At 28.7% G+C, this 19018-nt stretch overlaps 1 protein-coding gene across 1 annotated transcript; it reads right to left on the bottom strand.

Moving 5' to 3' along the window:
* Nucleotides 1–9338: 9338 nt before the first annotated feature.
* Nucleotides 9339–10325, bottom strand: LOC126554235 (uncharacterized). Its single transcript, XM_050209326.1, has one exon. The coding sequence runs from the start codon at nt 10102–10104 to the stop codon at nt 9370–9372; it is 735 nt and encodes a 244-aa protein (XP_050065283.1). The 5' UTR covers nt 10105–10325; the 3' UTR covers nt 9339–9369.
* Between the last annotated feature and the right edge of the window lie 8693 nt (nt 10326–19018).

Raw genomic sequence — 19018 nt, 5'->3', positions numbered from 1 at the left:
AACTAGGAACAGTCGGAAAATCAAATAACAGCTGATGTCTGATAACCGTATATCAACATTATACATAGATCTTTTATTGTATGCACAATAATTTTTATATCGTGCACCGATTAACATAACAACATCAGCGTCCTCTATCATGATTCAGATTTTCTTTCACAGGGCCGGTCTATGAGTCTAGGCGATCTATTTTTATTTAATCCAAGAATTAATTTTATTCCGTATCCGGGAGATCCCACATTAGATATTATTATAAAATTTAATTAGTAGGTACTAAATATTAATAGAATAATTTCATTACTAATAATAGTGATACTCTGATATTTGTGATATCTTGTATCACTGATACTTGTGCTGTACTGTCTGTACTACGGTCGAAATTTATTATTTATAGCATGGAAGTTATTCAACTATTGTGTTCAGTTTGCTCAGATTTGTTCAGTTGTCAGTGTTTGTCAAATTTTTAATATTTTTATTTTATACGATATACTAGTAGTTTTAACGTACATACGTTTTCTTTATAATAGTGTATTATGTATTACACTACCTATTACTTATTTAATTTTGTGTATAAACTACATATTGAAAATCAACATGGGTAGAACAATTTCTAACCCAGAACAGAAAATGTACTTCAAATTTAATATTAGTACAAATGAATGTGTCTACTAAATTCCCAACTGTGTTAACCCCATTCGGACAGGAAGTCACTCTGGTAACTTGGAAAATCATATCAAAGTTTTTCATAAAGATGAATATCTTTTGCTATTAAAAGAAAAAGAGAGATTAACTGGATCAAAATTAAAAAGAGATGGTTGTTTCAATTCCACAGTTTCAAAAGTAAGTAGGTACATTATAACATTTAAATATTTCATACATTTTATCTAGGCAAATATAGGTACTTACTTTTTATGTAACTACCCAATATTATGTTCTTTTTTTTTTAATTTAAATAATTGATGCTTAATTTTTAGTTTATTTAGATACATATCCTAAATCCTTATTAATTCTACATTTCTACCTTTTACCTAATACATTATACAATATACAAATTATATACCCAATAGTATAATACATATAAAATATGAATGCAATATTTTACTATTTCAACTATATAATTTTAAATATTTTAATCACACAAGTTTTAAATGACTTGAAACTACCACCGTTGCAAGTATTTGAAAGCATTTCTATATACCTACCTATATTTAAAAAAATGTTCTTATTTTTTTAATGAATTAATAATGACATAAAAGATAATATTTAGGTAGGTAACTTAAAGTCAAAAATACAATTTTTTTTTTTTTTTTTTTGGGCAATTTCGAAAATATGTATATTATAATTTTAATCAATAGGTACAGAAAAAAAAGGTTGGACCACTTGATAATATGATTATTGTCACAAAAAAAGACATTATCAAATGTATCACTAAGCAAACAAAAATTAATTGAAGTTTGTGTACAACTAGTGACAATTAATGGAAGACCTTTTACACTTATGGACGATAGTGGATTTAAAATGATTATTGACCCTTTATTAGATACAATAGGTGGAGGTAAGCATTATTTATTTTTTTATTTTAATTAAACAAGAACTATATAATAATAACTATATAATCTGTAAAGCTTTTTTACAATAAGCATGAGTAAGTATGTAAAATTAATTTGTTTTACTTTTAAGTCATTTGAATATTGAATTGTGTATGCATTTATACCTATAAATTTATAAATAACTTAATTATGGACTATAATGGCCAAAAATTAACCCTACACTGCATAGTGTAGACATTTGGTTACATACTGATTTTATTTGAAAATAACGGTCTTTATTTCATATTTTGTCATTAATACGCATTGTAGACATTTTTCAACATACCAGTCGTATAGTGATATCAATATTATCATATTTATGGTAACAGTATTATTTATCATATTATGTTTTATTTTCACTATCCAATATCTTATCAGTTGTCTAGTACCGATGTGTTTATCATATTTTATCAAACTGTTCAAACCAAAACTTGGATTCAAAAAAAATATATTTGAAATCATAATTGTGAGTACTATTTATTAAAACCATAATTATTCCAATAAATATAATTACTTTTGTGTAATTTACATTTTTCTGTTTGTAGCTTTTTGGATACAGAAACCAAAATGAAGGATGAAGAAATCCCACAACTCCTTACGTTACCACTAGATTGGAACATAAGTGATGATGAATTTGATGACACAGATTCAGACTCCGATTGTGAATCGACGTATGTAGAGACCAATGTTAGTCATAATACCAAATTATTAAGTCCTATTGGCACTGCGTCACCTAATGATGTACAATTTATAAGTGACAATGCGATTAATATAGAAAATATTCCAATCATGATAGTAGAGACTGAAAATGAACTTTATAACATTGAAACATTTGATCCTAGTTTTTATATTAATGATTGTTCTGATGTTGTTCATAATTCAACAAATAATTTTCAAACACAAGTGCAAGATAATAGTCAAAATATTACCGAAGATTTACCTGTATCGCCACTTATCACTTCTAGAAAGCAAAATAATAATATTCACCCTATACATGTTGCTCAACAAAGGGAGAGGGCTGGTTCACTAAAGTGGAAGAAAAGGAAATTTATTACAAATGAAGCACTTGTAAAATTTACCGATAAACCACTGCCAAGTAAATTCACCGATTTATCTACACCATTGTCGTTTTTTAATTATTTCTTTGATGAAAAATTATATGATTTAATTGTGGAACAAACAAATTTGTTTTCTAATGATAATGTTTTCACAAAAAAAGACATTAAAAAATATTTAGGTATTTGCATTTTCACTTCCGTAGTTCATATGCCGAGTGTTAGAGATTATTGGAGCCAAGGATTAAAATTTGAACCAATAGCAGAAACTATGAGTTTAAATAATTTTGAAAAAATTCGTAGATATTTGCATTTCAATGACAATTCTACAATGTTACCTAAAGATCATCCTGACAATGATCGTTTACATAAAATCCGTCCGGTTATTGATCACTTAAATAATAAGTACCAAAGTATACCTTTTAGTAGGAATCTTGGTTTAGATGAACAACTGTGTGTTACTAAATCAAGAATGTATCTCAAACAATATATGCCAATGAAGCCTCATAAGTGAGGCTATAAGCTTTTTATGCTTTGTGATGTAAACGGGTTTGCTCATAAATTTGAAATCTATACTGGTAGTGAAAATTTGCCAAAAAATAGACTGCCAACTGAACCAGATTTAGGGGCCAGTGCAAATGTTGTTGTTCGGTTAACCAGAGAGGTTCCTAAAAATGCTAATCATAGGGTATATTTTGATAATTACTACACAACTATAGAACTTATAGATTATTTAAATGAACATGGAATAAATTCATTGGGGACAGTTCGGAATAATCGAATACCCAATTCTAGAATACCATCAGATACTATGCTAAAAAAATATAAAAGAGGAAGTTCTTTTGAGTATATGGCTACATACAAAAATACAAATATAAGTTCAGTTACATGGAAAGATAACAAAAATATCTCCTTACTTTCAAACTATTGTGGATCACTTCCATACACCAAGGTAAAGCGTTTTGATAGGAAAAAAAACAAAATATTGAAGTTAAATGCCCAGATTTAGTAATTGAATACAACCGTTTTATGGGTGGCGTTGATTTGTTGGATAGTTTGATTGGACGACATAAAATCACCATGAGAACCAAAAAGTGGTATATGTGGCTTTTTTATCATATACTAGATATGACAATAATCAATGCTTGGTTATTGTATAAAAGAGTACAAAAAGAAAATGTTAATAATGCTCCAATGAAACTTAAAGCATTTAGGAATGATATTGCTACTTGTCTAACAAAAGTTGGACAATTTCAAACTCCAAAAAGAGGAAGACCAACATTAATTAGTATTGAAGAACAGTTCAAAGAAAAACAGAAAAGAAGTAAAGTTGCAAAAATTCCAACTAGTGAGGTTAGGCTTGATGGCAATTTTCATTTACCGATTACAGGTGAAAAACAACGATGTAAAAGACCCCAATGCAGAGGATTTTCGATCACAAAATGTTATAAATGCAAAGTCAATTATGTTTGAACAAAGTAAACAATTGTTTCTTTGACTTCCATACTCAGTAGATTTGGTTAATCATTTTCAAACAGAAAAACATAATCTTGATTTTGTTAATTATAAATATATTTTTATGATTTTGTTTTGTTGATATGTTTTAAATAATATGACTAACTGTAAAACAGCTACAAAAGGAACCTGTAAGACTGAAAAGAATAGTTTTGAGATAAAAGTTTTTAAAATGTTTATTTAATTTGGTTTTGTTTACTTATTTTTTATTTTAATATGGTACTCTTATAAGTAACCTACAACTTGTTTTTATTAATAATTTTGTTTTGTTTATGTTTTAAATATTATTACTAACTGCAATAAAGCTACAAAAGGAACTTGTAAGACTGAAAAGTGAAATTTTATTTTAAGTCTTAAGAATAGTAAATTGTTTAAATTTGTTTTAATAAGTTTTGTATTTTAACAATACTTGGATATGTATTTTATTTTGATTTCATTTTATATAGTATATGATGTTAATATAATGAAAGTTTTCATATCAGTAATTTTTTTAAAATTACCCCTTTAGACTAACCCTTTAGTTAAATAAAAATCATGTCACTATTGCACACTGTTGCCAATTGGCTACAAACCCTTAAATTGTAAAAATGGGTAAGTTACAATTAAAATAATTTTTTTTAGTAATTTTTTCCAAATTCAGCATCAAATTCCCTTAAAAAAATATTTTTTTATTTTAATACAAAAAATCATGCAGTGTAGGGTTAAAATTAAAAATGAATTAAAAATATTTTAATTTATAATGTTAAATTTTTAAAACTTGTTAGTTTGAAACTATGTACTACAACTACACATTTCAGACTATTTTAAATAATAATGATCAATATTTAGTTTAATAGAACCTACATTTTTAATAATATTTATAGATTTTAGAATTAACTCAAGAAATATAAAAAATCATGTAAAAGAACATGCATTCGAAATAGTAAAATATATTACGTTAGATGTCTACAAAAGGTTAGTATCACTGAAGGTTGATTGTGTTGGGTACCAGGCTTAATCAATCAATTATTGGTGTAAATGTGCAATACATTAAAGATGATAAGTTAAACATCAAGACATTAGGAATGACAGAATTAAGCGAAAAGCATACATCTGAGTACCTAAAAAAAGTGGTAATGAAATCTTGTTTAGTGACTAAATTTATTCTTTAATATTGTTACAAAATATAAATAAGTTTACTTTCTAGTTGATAAATCTTTTGAAGAAGTATGATATTGATAATCGACAAGTTATATTCAATTACATGTGACAATGGAAGAAATATTGTAAATGGTTAAGATATTCAATGATGCTTATGAAGATGATATACTTAATAAAGGTGATATTGAAGCAGATATCAAGTCTGTAAGCACTGAACATCTAAGAAATGGTCTCAGAACTTATAATTTTTACATATTTGGACATTTTTTTTCATTTTTGGTATTTCCTCTATACCCTAATAATACAGGGACATCTAAAAGTAGGTCCATGGACATTCAGAAGGGAGCATTAGACCTATTTCATGAACATCCTGATCAGGTCCCAGGCTTAAAATCGTACATCCAAAGTAATATACCAATAATTGCTTAATGTCTACTTCCCAGGAATATCCCACTATGACATTCACAGGAAATTCCTATAATAGTCCTATTTGTATCCCATAAAAGTACCATTTACTCATCAATATTCATGATTCATCCTGATACATATATACATATAGGTGTACAGGTTTATATATAAGCTTATATAAATATGTATAAATATATACATCATATGAATTAGAAAATCTCTTCTTATATGTATACATGCATGTATTGCATTTTTTAAATAGATTATACATTTTTAGATGTATAATTTACAATTATTTTAAAAACTTAAAAATGTCACTAATAATATACCAGTATTTAACTACTGAATGTAAGTATTTATCAATATTTAATACATAAATTTAAAAAAATATTGGACTTAGAAAAGTAATTTTTATTTTATATTCAAACAAAGCAATTAATACCAACCTGTATATATATATTTAAATATTAATACAATATTAATTTAATTTAGTATAATAATAATTAGGTTACCATGGTAATACCATGGTGTGCCTTAAAAAAATAATAAGTATAGAGGAAATAATTGAAATTAATTATTATTATTAATAATTATAATTAAATTGAGCTTTGTTTTTCTCTGGAAAGTCTGTCTTTGGTATGTTTTAACCAACTACTAATTGGTTTCTTCAATATTTCTTCAGTTACGTTTTGGAAGGTTTTATTCAAAACATCTGAAAATAATGTATAATGTATACATATATTTAATAGAATGATATTTTAATGATAATCCATCTGTATTACTGCATTAGATATAATTTAATTATTAAAATCAATAATTTTATTGAAATTCCCGAGTCCTATTCATCCAAAATTTGTATATTTATACAAAATAAATGGAGTCATACAAAAAAAAAGTATACCTTACACTTAAACAATCTCGTTTTCTGATAAGAGTTAAATCTTTAATTTTTAGATACATATTTCTCTGAATAATTCAAAGTTAAAAAGGCTAATATGTAATGTTAAAACAATTTTGTGTTAACTCTTTCCAGCACGGTGGGATACCATATGTCCTACCTATATTATTACATTTCCGTCACGGTGGTACAAAAAATAACCCACCTTTTATAATAATTGTTATCGATAGTTTAAAATAATTTTTCACTAATACGTTTTATAAATAGTTTTATTAGTCTATTACAATGTTGCTTTCTAAATTTAAAACCGAAATTAAGTAATTCCATGTTATTTATGAGTATTTTCCCGATTATTTTTTTTTTTCTCGACGACCAGCCAATTATTATTATTTGTTTCTACAATATTCGTATTTGAGTTATTAATATGAATAATATTTTTACATAATATGTTAGACAGTATTGTATATTAGCATTTAGTGCAGACAAAATCATTTTACTGATGGCAGTTAGTCTAGAATGACGTAAAACGTACGGGTCCAAATAATAACCCACCGTTATTAGTAAGTAAGTGAGTAAATCGTCGTATTCATATATTACGTTATATTTATTACGTTTATTTTATTCATTCTGCGTGTTCATTTATTTTAAACATTTTATTTTATTTTATTATTTGTATTAAAATATAAAACATATCTACCGTATTTTTTACAATAAATTTATTATTCAAAATGAGTAAAAACTTAGATGAAAATAATATTTATCAATTACTATACGAAGAAATTCCATCTGATGACGATAGTGAATCTTCATGTGACGATTCTGATAATGACGCGGATTATTGTTTGCCTTCACGTGAAGTCGTAATTTCCGAATCTTCTTCAGATTCGAAATATGAAGACTCAGAAATTTTGAATTTAGATAATCATTATATTTATCTACTACCCTCGCCTTTGAAAAAAAACTCGATTATCATTAAAAAAAAAAAATAATAACAAAGATGGTGAAATTCCAAAAAAAATTACCAGTTAGTCGTCGTCAACTGTTTTCTAATTTTAATTTTGAAGAAGGTGATATGTCAGGAATTCAGCCACTAGCTACTCCTTCTTCAAGTCAAAGTTCTCAACCTCAAATAAATATACAATAAAACCACAATGAAACCAATACTCTATTCATACCACCAATTTGGTCAAAAAATAATAATAATATGCATTCAAGTCAGTAGTAACTGGGTCCCTGGGGGGCCACCACCGCCACCGCCACCCCCTCGACCTACCACTCACCCAAGGTACCGCCACCCATACCACCACTAGCTACCCATCCATGGTTAGCGCCGCCGTCACACCACCTCCCGCTCTGCCATAGATGCTGCAACCGGTACACTGCCCAGCCGTTATCTCGTAGTACACATTATCTTTATACCTATATTATATACTTAAACATATATCTATATACCTATATCTATACATCTATATACGTACAAAACACAAATGCATGGACCTATGTATACATGTGCATATCCCTGCAACAGCATCACCAAAGAATCTGCAAGCACATCATAAATCTTTACATGCCAATTATGCATGTAATGTGAAATCCAAACATTGTAAGATGTTTTTTCACATACATATTTTTTTTTTACTTAGATTTTTTATTCAGCATTTCCATACACTTAAAATAATGTGATTTAAAATAATCATAGATTATTGAATCAGTATGAAACAAATTTGTCATGAGAAGGTTTAGTGTCATTTCATAATGTTTAATTTAGCAGTCTTTTTTTTTTATTTCTTTATTAATAATAGAGAATTTTCAAGACATAAAAAAAACAACAACAATAATGCATTTGATACTCCAAATCAGGATTTACCTCCAATGTAAGTTTAATGTTATTTTATTTTATTATTAGTTTATTTATCATATTATTCGGTGTTTAGTGTTGATGAACTACCTACGACACCCGTTACAATAAACGAGGTAGCAATAATGATGGGTGAATTTCTCGAGAACGAGATCAGGAATTTGATGGTTGAAGGTTGGTTGCCACAACCTTTCAACCAAAACCGAGCGAATAATTAAATAAAAACATCATAATTTATGACAAATATTATGATATAAGAAATATTTATTATTATTATTATTATTATCATTAACAAGATTTTATTAATAATTATAAAAAGACTTTTGTATTAGAGTGAGTAGATTGTTCTGCTGACTTGCCATCTATGAAGTCGGAAAGAGATGGTGGGGGATTATGGTCTGTTAAAATACGTAGGACCATCATTTTCATCGACAGCCTATAAAATTAGTAATAATTATTTTTTTTTTCTCATACAAATTATATATATATATATATATATATACTACATACGTGTATCGTCCTTGGTATAGTTTTCCGAATCGGAGCCCATGCTGCCTCTAATGGATTCATCGAATTTGTTACTAAATATTCTCTGAATCCCCTTTCCTCGTCAGCACCCTAAGAATAAAATAAAATTTAGTACTTGAATATTTTATTGGTTTTATTTATAGTTACTCGTGACTGTGAAGGATCGTCTTCATTATATTTCATCAACGGAGACATACTTGAGTATCTTGGTGGTGAAGGTTGTAGCATTTCCACATCAAAGGTTTCAGAATAAAACTAAAATTAACAAAAATCAGTAATCGTAATAAAAATATGTACAATATGTTTCACCTTTAATTCCTCTCTTGGTTGGTGAAATAAATTCTGCCGGTGCATCAACTGTCTAATTTAATGCATATGTTAAATATTTTTATTAATAATTTCAAAATATATTCTTACTTTTAACGAATTTCTCGATTTTGTCATCCAATTGATTGCAAGCTGTTCAGTTGCGAATAATGTTATTTGGGTTAAAAAACTCTGTTTGTTCTTTTGTATATGTTTCGCGATTAATTCAATATGAATTCCTCTGATTATTGATATAACTTCATCGAGTGTAGCGGATTTATCAATATTAAAATCTGTTTTAAAGTATTCGGATATTTGTTCGAGTTGATTTAAAATATTAGGTCTTACGATATTGATTTTTCTTGATACGGTTTCAAAAATCATCCACTCTAAATCTTGAATTGTCATAAGATCTCTTCTATTCAATAAAATTCTACATCCGCTTGTTTCTTTAGACTCTACGACTAATACATGCTCTCCTTTATATACCATACTTGTGATCAAAACCGATTCACATTCCAAAAAAGTGAATTTTTTATATTTCACAGCAGGATCGAGAATGTGGGATAAAATATTACCCATGAATGAATAAATACGCTTCAAGAAGTCTGGAGAAATATTAACATACCGTGCCGGTGTAATAATTCGCAGCACAATATTAAATTTATCTTTTGGATCGAATCCGATGTTTAAAAACTTGCGATTTTCAAAGTCAATCGTGAAATTACTACAATCGATGAGTTCGGACGGCGATGAAGGTGCAACATATTTATACAAACGGTTCATTTCACTTATTGGCCCTGCCATATTAATACTGATAAAGTTAAACCGAGATTTACAACTTGACACTGTTAAAACAAAACTATGACTGAATATTAGTGCTTAATAATTAATCGTCATTAATATTATTAATATTATTATTATTATTATTATTATTATGAATGGTGGGGGATGATCGAGTTCTGGAAGTTAGGTGTTAACTAGTAGTGGGGATTAGTGGTGGGGCATATATTTTGTACGTATATAGATGTATAGATATAGGTATAAAGATAATGTGTACTACGAGATAACGGCTGAGCAGTGTACCGGTTGCGGCATCTATGGCGGGGCGGGAGGTGGTGTGACGGCGGCGCTCACCATGGCTGGGCAGCGAATGGTGGTACCTTGGGTGAGTGGTAGGTCGCGGGGGTGGCGGTGGCGGTGGCGATGTGGCGGTGACTATGTGGTGGTGTGGCGGAGGCGGTGGCGGTGGTGGCCCCCAGGGACCCAGTTACTACTTATGGGCTATAGTACTTTTTCTAAAGTGTGTGACTATAGTCTTAACTTTATTAATCAAGTCAGATTCACATTTAAGACTCTCTTCAACAACTATATTAATAGTGTGAGCGAATTAGCCCAAGTGTTTTAAATGTTATCTATGTATAGCGTTCTTTATATTGCTTGCATTATCTGAAACTACTAAAACAACTTTAGCTTCCAACTTCCATTTGGTTATAATGCTTCGAATTTCATCACTTAAATTTACAGCAGTGTGCCTTTCGGAAAATTCACTACACTCTAGAAGTACTGATTTGAATATAAAATCTTTATTTACAAAATGAGCCGTAACTGCTATATAACTCTCATTGCATCTAGATGTCCAACAGTCAGCCGTTAGGCACACATTGCCTGCTTGATTTGTTATGAGATCTTCCACTTTAGCAATACATTTCTGATACTCAAGAGGAATTAAAGTCTTTGAAATCGCTTGTTGAGTTGGTAAACAATAATTTGGATTTAATAAATTTACAAATTGTTTGAATCCTGTATCTTCAACTATTTTAAATGGTTGAAAATCAGTTACAATCATGTTCAATAACGCATTATCCGCACATATTTTTAAATCAGGTGTCATTTTTCTTGGTAAAAAACTAGCAATAGATGACTGTTTGCGTTTAAGTATACCGGTCGAAGATGATGAAATAGTGGAAGAAACTGATGAACATGGAATAGTGGTTGAAGCTGATGGAATGGTGGTCAAAGGCAATAATGAAGTATTCGAAGACAATGAAACCACATCATTAACATCAATTGTTTCTTCAGTTTCTTGATCAACCTATTCGGTTTATATAAAATTGATACTTCTTCATATCACCCAAATGTATCAAAGCCAAACTCAAATTTTAAATATTAAATTCTAATTAAGTAGTTTAATAATTTTATATTTTATGCTTAATAGAACTTATTAGTAATTTTTATAATTGTCTAAAATTATAAGTAGATTACTTAATAGTAGCCCAAATTTTCCGATTAATTGTAAATTGTATATCTGTTGAATGTAGTAATATTAAATCACCATAATGAAAACTAATTATATCAATAATTTGTAATAAAAACTTTAAGTGTTACACATTCACAGCTCTTATAATTAAAATGAAGATTGAATTTGACTTTTAGATTCTGAACGGAGTGAAGAATGTATTGATTTTACAATGATGTATGTTTTTTTTTTGTGTCTGTGTATAGCATAACTAGTCGAAATAATGCTCCAATTTCAAACTATGGGGGTGGTTTCCGATGTAAAAGTGAATATCCTTGGTGCATTATAGAGGTAAAAAGTTAACATTTTCCAACAGTTTTCAAAAAAAACGAGAAAAACAAAAAAAAAAATGACGGAAAAACGGCAATTTTTACGCAAAACCAGTTTTCGACCAAATCGATTTTTTTATGGTTGTAATTCAAAAATTAATCACTGAAAATACTTGAAATTTTCACCAAATGTTAATGTCAGTGGTATCTGTATATAGTTAAATTTTCAAAAAATTTTTTTTGAGTTATTTATAGACCATTGAAATTTTCGATTTTTTTGAGAAATTTTTTTTTAAGTGTCGATAAAAAATTGTTGGATGACCAAAAAGTTTTGAAAATTTAATACAAGGTTCCTTATGAAATGTTTTTATTATAACTAAAAAAAATTAAAAATCGTTAGTCACAATTTTTTTTTTATTTAGTTCAAATTTTTACGAAATCTGTCGAAAACGCGAAAATTTGCAAGTAATTTTGAAGTTGAAAAATCATAAATTTTTTTTTTTTATAACTAAGTTTTGAAAATTTGGTATAAGGTTCTCCGTAAATTTTTCTTCAAATATCTGTAAAAAAAACTCTACTCTACCGGATTCAGACAAAAAAATTTATGAGTGTTTGAAATTTAAATTTTTACAAAACCGCATTAAATAACGGTTTAGCCTCAAACGATTTTTGATATTTGTTATTATTCAAAAAGTATAAGTCGTAGATACTTGAAAATTTTACCAGTTATTAGATTCGCATTTTCTTTACATGATTAAATTTTCAAAATATTTTGAGTTTTTTTGAGCTATTTATAGACAACTGAAATTTTCAATTTTTCTGAAAATTGTTTTTTTATGTGTCGATAAAATCTTTTTGGCCCTATCAAAATACTTGAAAATTTAACGCAAAGTTCCTCATAAGTTATTCTTATAGTGATTAAAAAATTATAAAAATACATAGTCACATTTTTTTTTATTAGCATTTGAAGTTCAAATTTTGACGAAAATTTGTCAAAACTATGAATACTTGCAAATTATTTTGTAGGTATATTTCATAAAAATGTTTGTATAAGTAGCTAAGAGTTGAAAATTTAATACAAGGTTTTTCATAAGTTTAGCTTACAATTATTATAAAAGAACTTAAATTTTGTTGTATTCTGGCCATTAAAACATAAACCACCTCTTTCACCAACCACTAGAAATTATATCCTAGGCTGACAAATCATCTTCGTTCAGAATCGTTTTTCGTATACAATGATAACTATCATTGGATTCAAATTTAACACTTCTATAATATATAATAATGATCCATACGGCACCTAATGTACAGCAGAGCGGTACTCACTTGCCCGCTTTTTTGTATTATTTTTACCTAATGGTATTTTTATGGTGAACAAAAGAACAATTATGGACCTTTTAAGTTTATAATAGATAAAAGAATAGAAGATTTCACAAGATTAGATAACAGACCTCTCGAGAAAGTCTTACTTGAGATTGAAGGTTAATCTTTGAGACTGGAATATATCTTATATATATATATATGATTTATAAAATTGGGATTACAATTTGTATGAAATTCAATATGAAAGATCAATATTTTTTTTTTTTTTTTTTAAATCACTTAATACATTTTATAAATACATGTTACAAACATAAAACATTTTTTGATTATTTTGACCCCATTAAGCAAAAGTTTGTGGTGGGGCAAAAGAGTTAACAACCTATACAAAAGAAAAATCTGAAGAAAAATAAATACAAAAACACATTTCAAACTTTCAAAAATAACAACAATTTTCAAAAAAAGAAACGACATGTAATATGTACTAAACATCAATTACATAATTTAAACATTATCACTTACAAAAAAGTATTACAATGTTTTAAAAATCACATTTATTTAATAATTTTCTTTACGCACATACTATTATTTTTCAACTCTTTACAGTTAACAATATTTTTTTTTAAATCCAACGGTAAGAAATTGTAATAAATTGGACCTAAGTAATCTTAAAATTCTTTGTTTGTGTAACGTATAGTAGTGTCATATGCTAAGAAATCTCTTTTATTTACTTGTTTAATTAAATTACATGTGTTGGAGACCAATAAAATACTAGATAACTTATACAGATCCCTAACTGGCAGTACTCTAAAAGCTTTGTAATTTAATGATGTAGACCCATATATTTCTTTTTTAATCATACATATTCTAATAGCTAGATTTTGTTGAACCAATAGTGGTTTTATTGCGTTATCTGCACATCCACCCCAAACTATAAGACCATATTGCATAATAGACTTGTACAACGACTCATACACGGTACGCATATTATCTAATGGTAGAATTTTATTTAATTTGTAAAATTTAAATATTATTGAAATCAGGCGCATTGCTAAGTCTTCAATGTGAATAGCCCATCTTAAATTCCAATCAATAATTAAACCTAAATATTTTGAATGAGTTACCCTAGTTATCGTCTGACAGTTACAAAACAAAGAGTCTAGATTAGTACAAGAATGTATAAGTATATAGGCATATGAATGTTATTATATTATATATTAATGGAGAAAGTAATAAAGTTTGTTTAATTTAGATTTAAGGTTAGTTTTCTATTATTTAATTTTTTGTGTACTGTACTTAGACCATAAGTTACCTTTTTATGCATCGCATCCCAACTTATATCCGAAAAAAGAAGTCAAGTGTCATCAGCATATGATACTATTGAACCAGCTATATTTAAATCACAAATACAGTTTATGTATAAGTTAAATAAAATTAGACCCAAAGCACTGCCCTGTGGTACACCACAAACAATTTGTCTCTCTCTACTGACAGTATTGTTTAATGACACCATCTGAGTCCTACTGTGTAGATATCTAGAAAACCAACCAAGACTTTCTCCTTTTATTTCAAAATTAGGTAGAATATTTAAGAATATGAAATTATTAGTTATGTCATTATATATATATAGTTTTTAAAATTGGTATTGCCAGGGATATTTACACTACTATATCTTAAAGCAACATTTTATTGATGTTTAACTGACTAGCTGATTAATAATATGACTTTTAGACTTCAGTATTCTCTGACTACACAATTGACCACTGACTTAGTCAATTATTTTTATTATTTTATTACCAACTGAGTACTGATAACTGACTCATGTCAATTACTTTAAATAATATTATTTCGTGGTGATTAATTTTTTTAATTTTATCATTTTTATTGTTATATTTGAGGCGTTGACATGGAAAAGGTACTAAATACATATGCCAATGGCCTGGAAAAAGAACTAACTCAAATTTCTTTAAATATTAGTAACTACGTTGAACACAAGATGGCACTGGTTGTGAGTCATCGTGGTTTGGCTTTGAAATGGTACTAAGTCATCTCACGTGTTTATCGATGTATGATATTGTTTTTATTGATACGAACACTGTTATCAAGTATTGTCTAATATCATCAATCACAAATCAATTTAAAATTGAATAATTAATAATTATTAATCATTTTGACTTTAATAATATTAATATATTTTATATGCGTGGATAAAATTGATGTACTACAATGTCTACAAAAACTGTTCCATTCAAAATGGTAAGTTATTTTTTATGTATGATTAATATATTAAAACTATTATATCTAAAACTTTGTAGGTACTTATATGCTTATTTACATGCTTACTTATATGCTTATTTACACTACTTATTATATAGGCTGCTTGTAAATGCAAATACCATTGCCGTAGATTTACTGAGGTAGAGGTACGAAAGCTTCACTCTGAATTTTGGAAGCAAACACCTGATAATCAAGGTAATTTTCTTTATGGTCTAATAAACATTACAGCTGTTAAACAGAGGAGACTACGTAAAGAAGACGTGGTTTCGAGAAAAAGACAGGTATCCGTCACATATTGTTTACCAAAGTCCAACGAGGGTCATGTTCAAGTATGCAACAAATCTTTTAGGTACATTATGGGCTTATCGATTAGGCGTGTTAAAACTTTAATTGAAAAAAAAAAGGGGAGACATGATATACAAAAATTCAAGAGGAAAAAATCCAAAATCTCATATTCATAAAACAAAATACACGCTTCAGGATGTAGAACTAATCAAGGCTCACTTCAGTTCATTCCCAAATGAAGAGAGTCACTATTCTCGTCGCAAAACCAGCAAGTTATTCTTGAGTCCAGATCTAAATATTCATAGATTATATCGCGCATTTAAAATAGCACACCCTGATACTAATATTGACCAACGTTTTTATCGTAGAGTTTTTAAAAAATCATTTCCAAAGCTTTCATTCCATCGCCCTCGAGCTGACACTTGCGCTACTTGCGACCGTCTTACAAATAAAATAAATTTCGAGGAAAGTATCAATAAATTCAAAATTATAGCAGAGAAAGAATTGCATTTAAGAAAAGCTGAGAAAGCCACGCAACTTTTAAACGATGATAATACTAAATCCCAAATGCCCTCAAGCCAAACGTGTACTGTAAGCATGGATATGCAACAAGTAATATTTACTCCAACACTCACTCATTCTAACATGTTTTATAGCCGTCAGCTGTCGAACTATAACTTATGTATTCACATTGGGGATACGGGGAAAAGTATAATGTGCATGTGGCATGAGGGTATAGCTGGTCGTGGTGGGAATGAGATTGCTTCATGCTTGCTTAATGATATCACATCTGGTATGACAACAAAAAAAAAATTGCAGATATGGTGCGATAACTGCACTGGTCAAAATAAAAATCGGATGATACTTATGGTGTTAATATATGCTGTTGCCAAAAAATATTTTGATACCATTGACCTTAAATTTTTAGTGTCTGGGCATTCATATATGCCATGTGACCGAGATTTCGGGATTATCGAGAAGAGGAAAAAAGTGTGCTCAACAATGGTTCCTGAAGAAGTTGCATCAATGGTAAGAGATGCTAAACATTTTCAACCATTTAATGTAGTTATGATGACCTCAGATGATTTCTATGACTTTGCCAAAGAATCTGATACATTTTTAAATACAGCACCTATTAAAATTAGCAATTTAAGTTGGATAAGAATTTCGCGAGATGACTTTCCTATGATAAAAACTCGGCAGACATTCAATACACTTGAACCTTGGAAATTACACAATATATTCAAAAAGAGACACTCATTTAAGTCAGTCGAAAGGATACAGGCCTTGAGTGTATCAAAAAAGGAAACAGCCATAAGCGAACCAAAGAAAAAAGACCTTCTTGCAATGCTAGATTTTTTGGACGAAAAATATCATGCATTCTATCGAGATGTTTGTAAATAAAAAATAATAAATAAAGAATATTAATACACATATTATTTATAAATATCAATTATTATATTTTCATTTTTAATTAAAATTAAGTTATAAGTATTTAAGTGAGAAATTTGTGTTAAAAAAAAAGTTTTTTTTCTAATAAAAAAAGGTTTACAACATTCTAAAATCAGTTTTTTCCCTCTCCTGTAAAATTTGGTTTTTATGACTTAGTACCTTTTCCATGTCAACGCCTCATTTAGGTACATATCAAATCGTATAATATAAAGCCGAATAACCCGGCTTCGCCCGTTATTAAATTTTAAATCAGATGTTTATTATTTACCTTTTTTCTTTTTTCGGTCCCCTAGCAACATTCCTTAAATAAACGACATGAATTTTCAAACGAAAATAATAGCACGTAGGTTGTACAGTTAAAATTAGAAATGAAAATAAACTATATTTTTATATAGCTGATCCCGTGCACTTCGTTGCTTGTTAAATATACCAACTCTATATGACTCAAACTTTGTTCAATTCGTTATTTAATATTCAGTGGATTATGTTCTAGATTTATCTTAAGTTTTCTGTTGCCTGGAATAAAAATTCTGATTTGCAGCAGTATATTATCAGGTAGGCAATCTACCTGCCCTAGATCGCGGACCTAGTGCTGTTTGTACGTAAGTGTATGATTTAACTCTAATAAAGTATCAAAGTTATACCAAGTTTGACATAATACGGTGGATTAATATAATCAATAGCTGACCCCGTGCACTTCGTTGCCCGTTAAAAATGCCAATTCTATATAATATGATTCGAATTTTTATTAATTTGTTATTAAATATTCAGTTTAATGGTGTTCAAAACTTAGACATTTTTATTGACTACTAACTGACCCGACACGGCGTTGCCCGTGTGTTACTTTCTTTTTTTGCATTTTCGTATGCCGTGTGTTAATTTTTAATTTAATCTTATTGATAGTGCTAATATTACGTCGAATTCACGACGAAAGATTTGTAATGTGGCAGTTTTTGTGCCTACGTATTTTAAAAAATTCTCCTGAACAGAACCGTCACCCTGGTGATAGGGCGTTGTGAATAAAAAATAATTAAATAAAACATATATAATGATTTAATAGTAAGTAGTTATAGTTTTAACTGTTATAGTTTTATTTAATTATTTTTTATTCACATGTCCTCAATTGAAATCAATGCTTCATTGTAAATTTCTTCACTGATTTGTATATTTGGATTTCCCATTCTATTCTGTATTTGATACAAAATATCATTACACATATAATCTTTGTACTTGATCCACAAATCAATTGGGTTTGATGGGAAGCATGTAGATATGATTATAGAAAACAATGTTAGTATTTGATGAGCGTGTGATGATATTACAGCATCATTGAGAGTTTGATCCCAATGAGCGTCATTTTCAAGCAATTGCAAACGTTGACAGGCTTCTTTGTAGGATACACACAATTCACCATCAACAGTTCGTAACTGTTGGAATGATGTTGGGCCACGTACATTGACTAATAGCAGTCGTAAGTAAAAACATGCATCATTGCTTGGATGTACTGAATAAATCCGGCCAATCGCATCGGTGGAATATACATCTGTATATCCTGGAACTGGTTTTCCTTGTTTCCGTCGTATAAATCTCCTTGAGGATTGATTCCAGGTATAATATTTTGGCATTTCAGAATATAGCAATGTTTGTGCGAAATCATCGTTTTGGCATGTCTTAAAAAAACTGGTTAATGTAGTAGATGGTGGCTGAGCAGCTCTTTGTACTGCGTTCTGTGCTGTAAAATACACTCTTTGTCCATTTTCTAAATGCACAGCTAAGTGAACAACAGAAGGGTGTCTCTCATGAATAGGAAAAGAAAATA

This window comes from Aphis gossypii, unplaced genomic scaffold (genome assembly GCF_020184175.1).
Source record: "Aphis gossypii isolate Hap1 unplaced genomic scaffold, ASM2018417v2 Contig00453, whole genome shotgun sequence".
Lineage (NCBI taxonomy): Eukaryota > Metazoa > Arthropoda > Insecta > Hemiptera > Aphididae > Aphis > Aphis gossypii.
The sequence above is the reverse complement of the archived record's forward strand: the minus strand, read 5'-3'. Positions and strand labels throughout refer to the sequence as shown.

Coding starts and splice junctions, on each gene's coding strand:
- LOC126554235 (XM_050209326.1), bottom strand. CDS start 10,104: ATGGCAGGGCCAATAAGTGAAATGAACCGTTTGTATAAATATGTTGCA.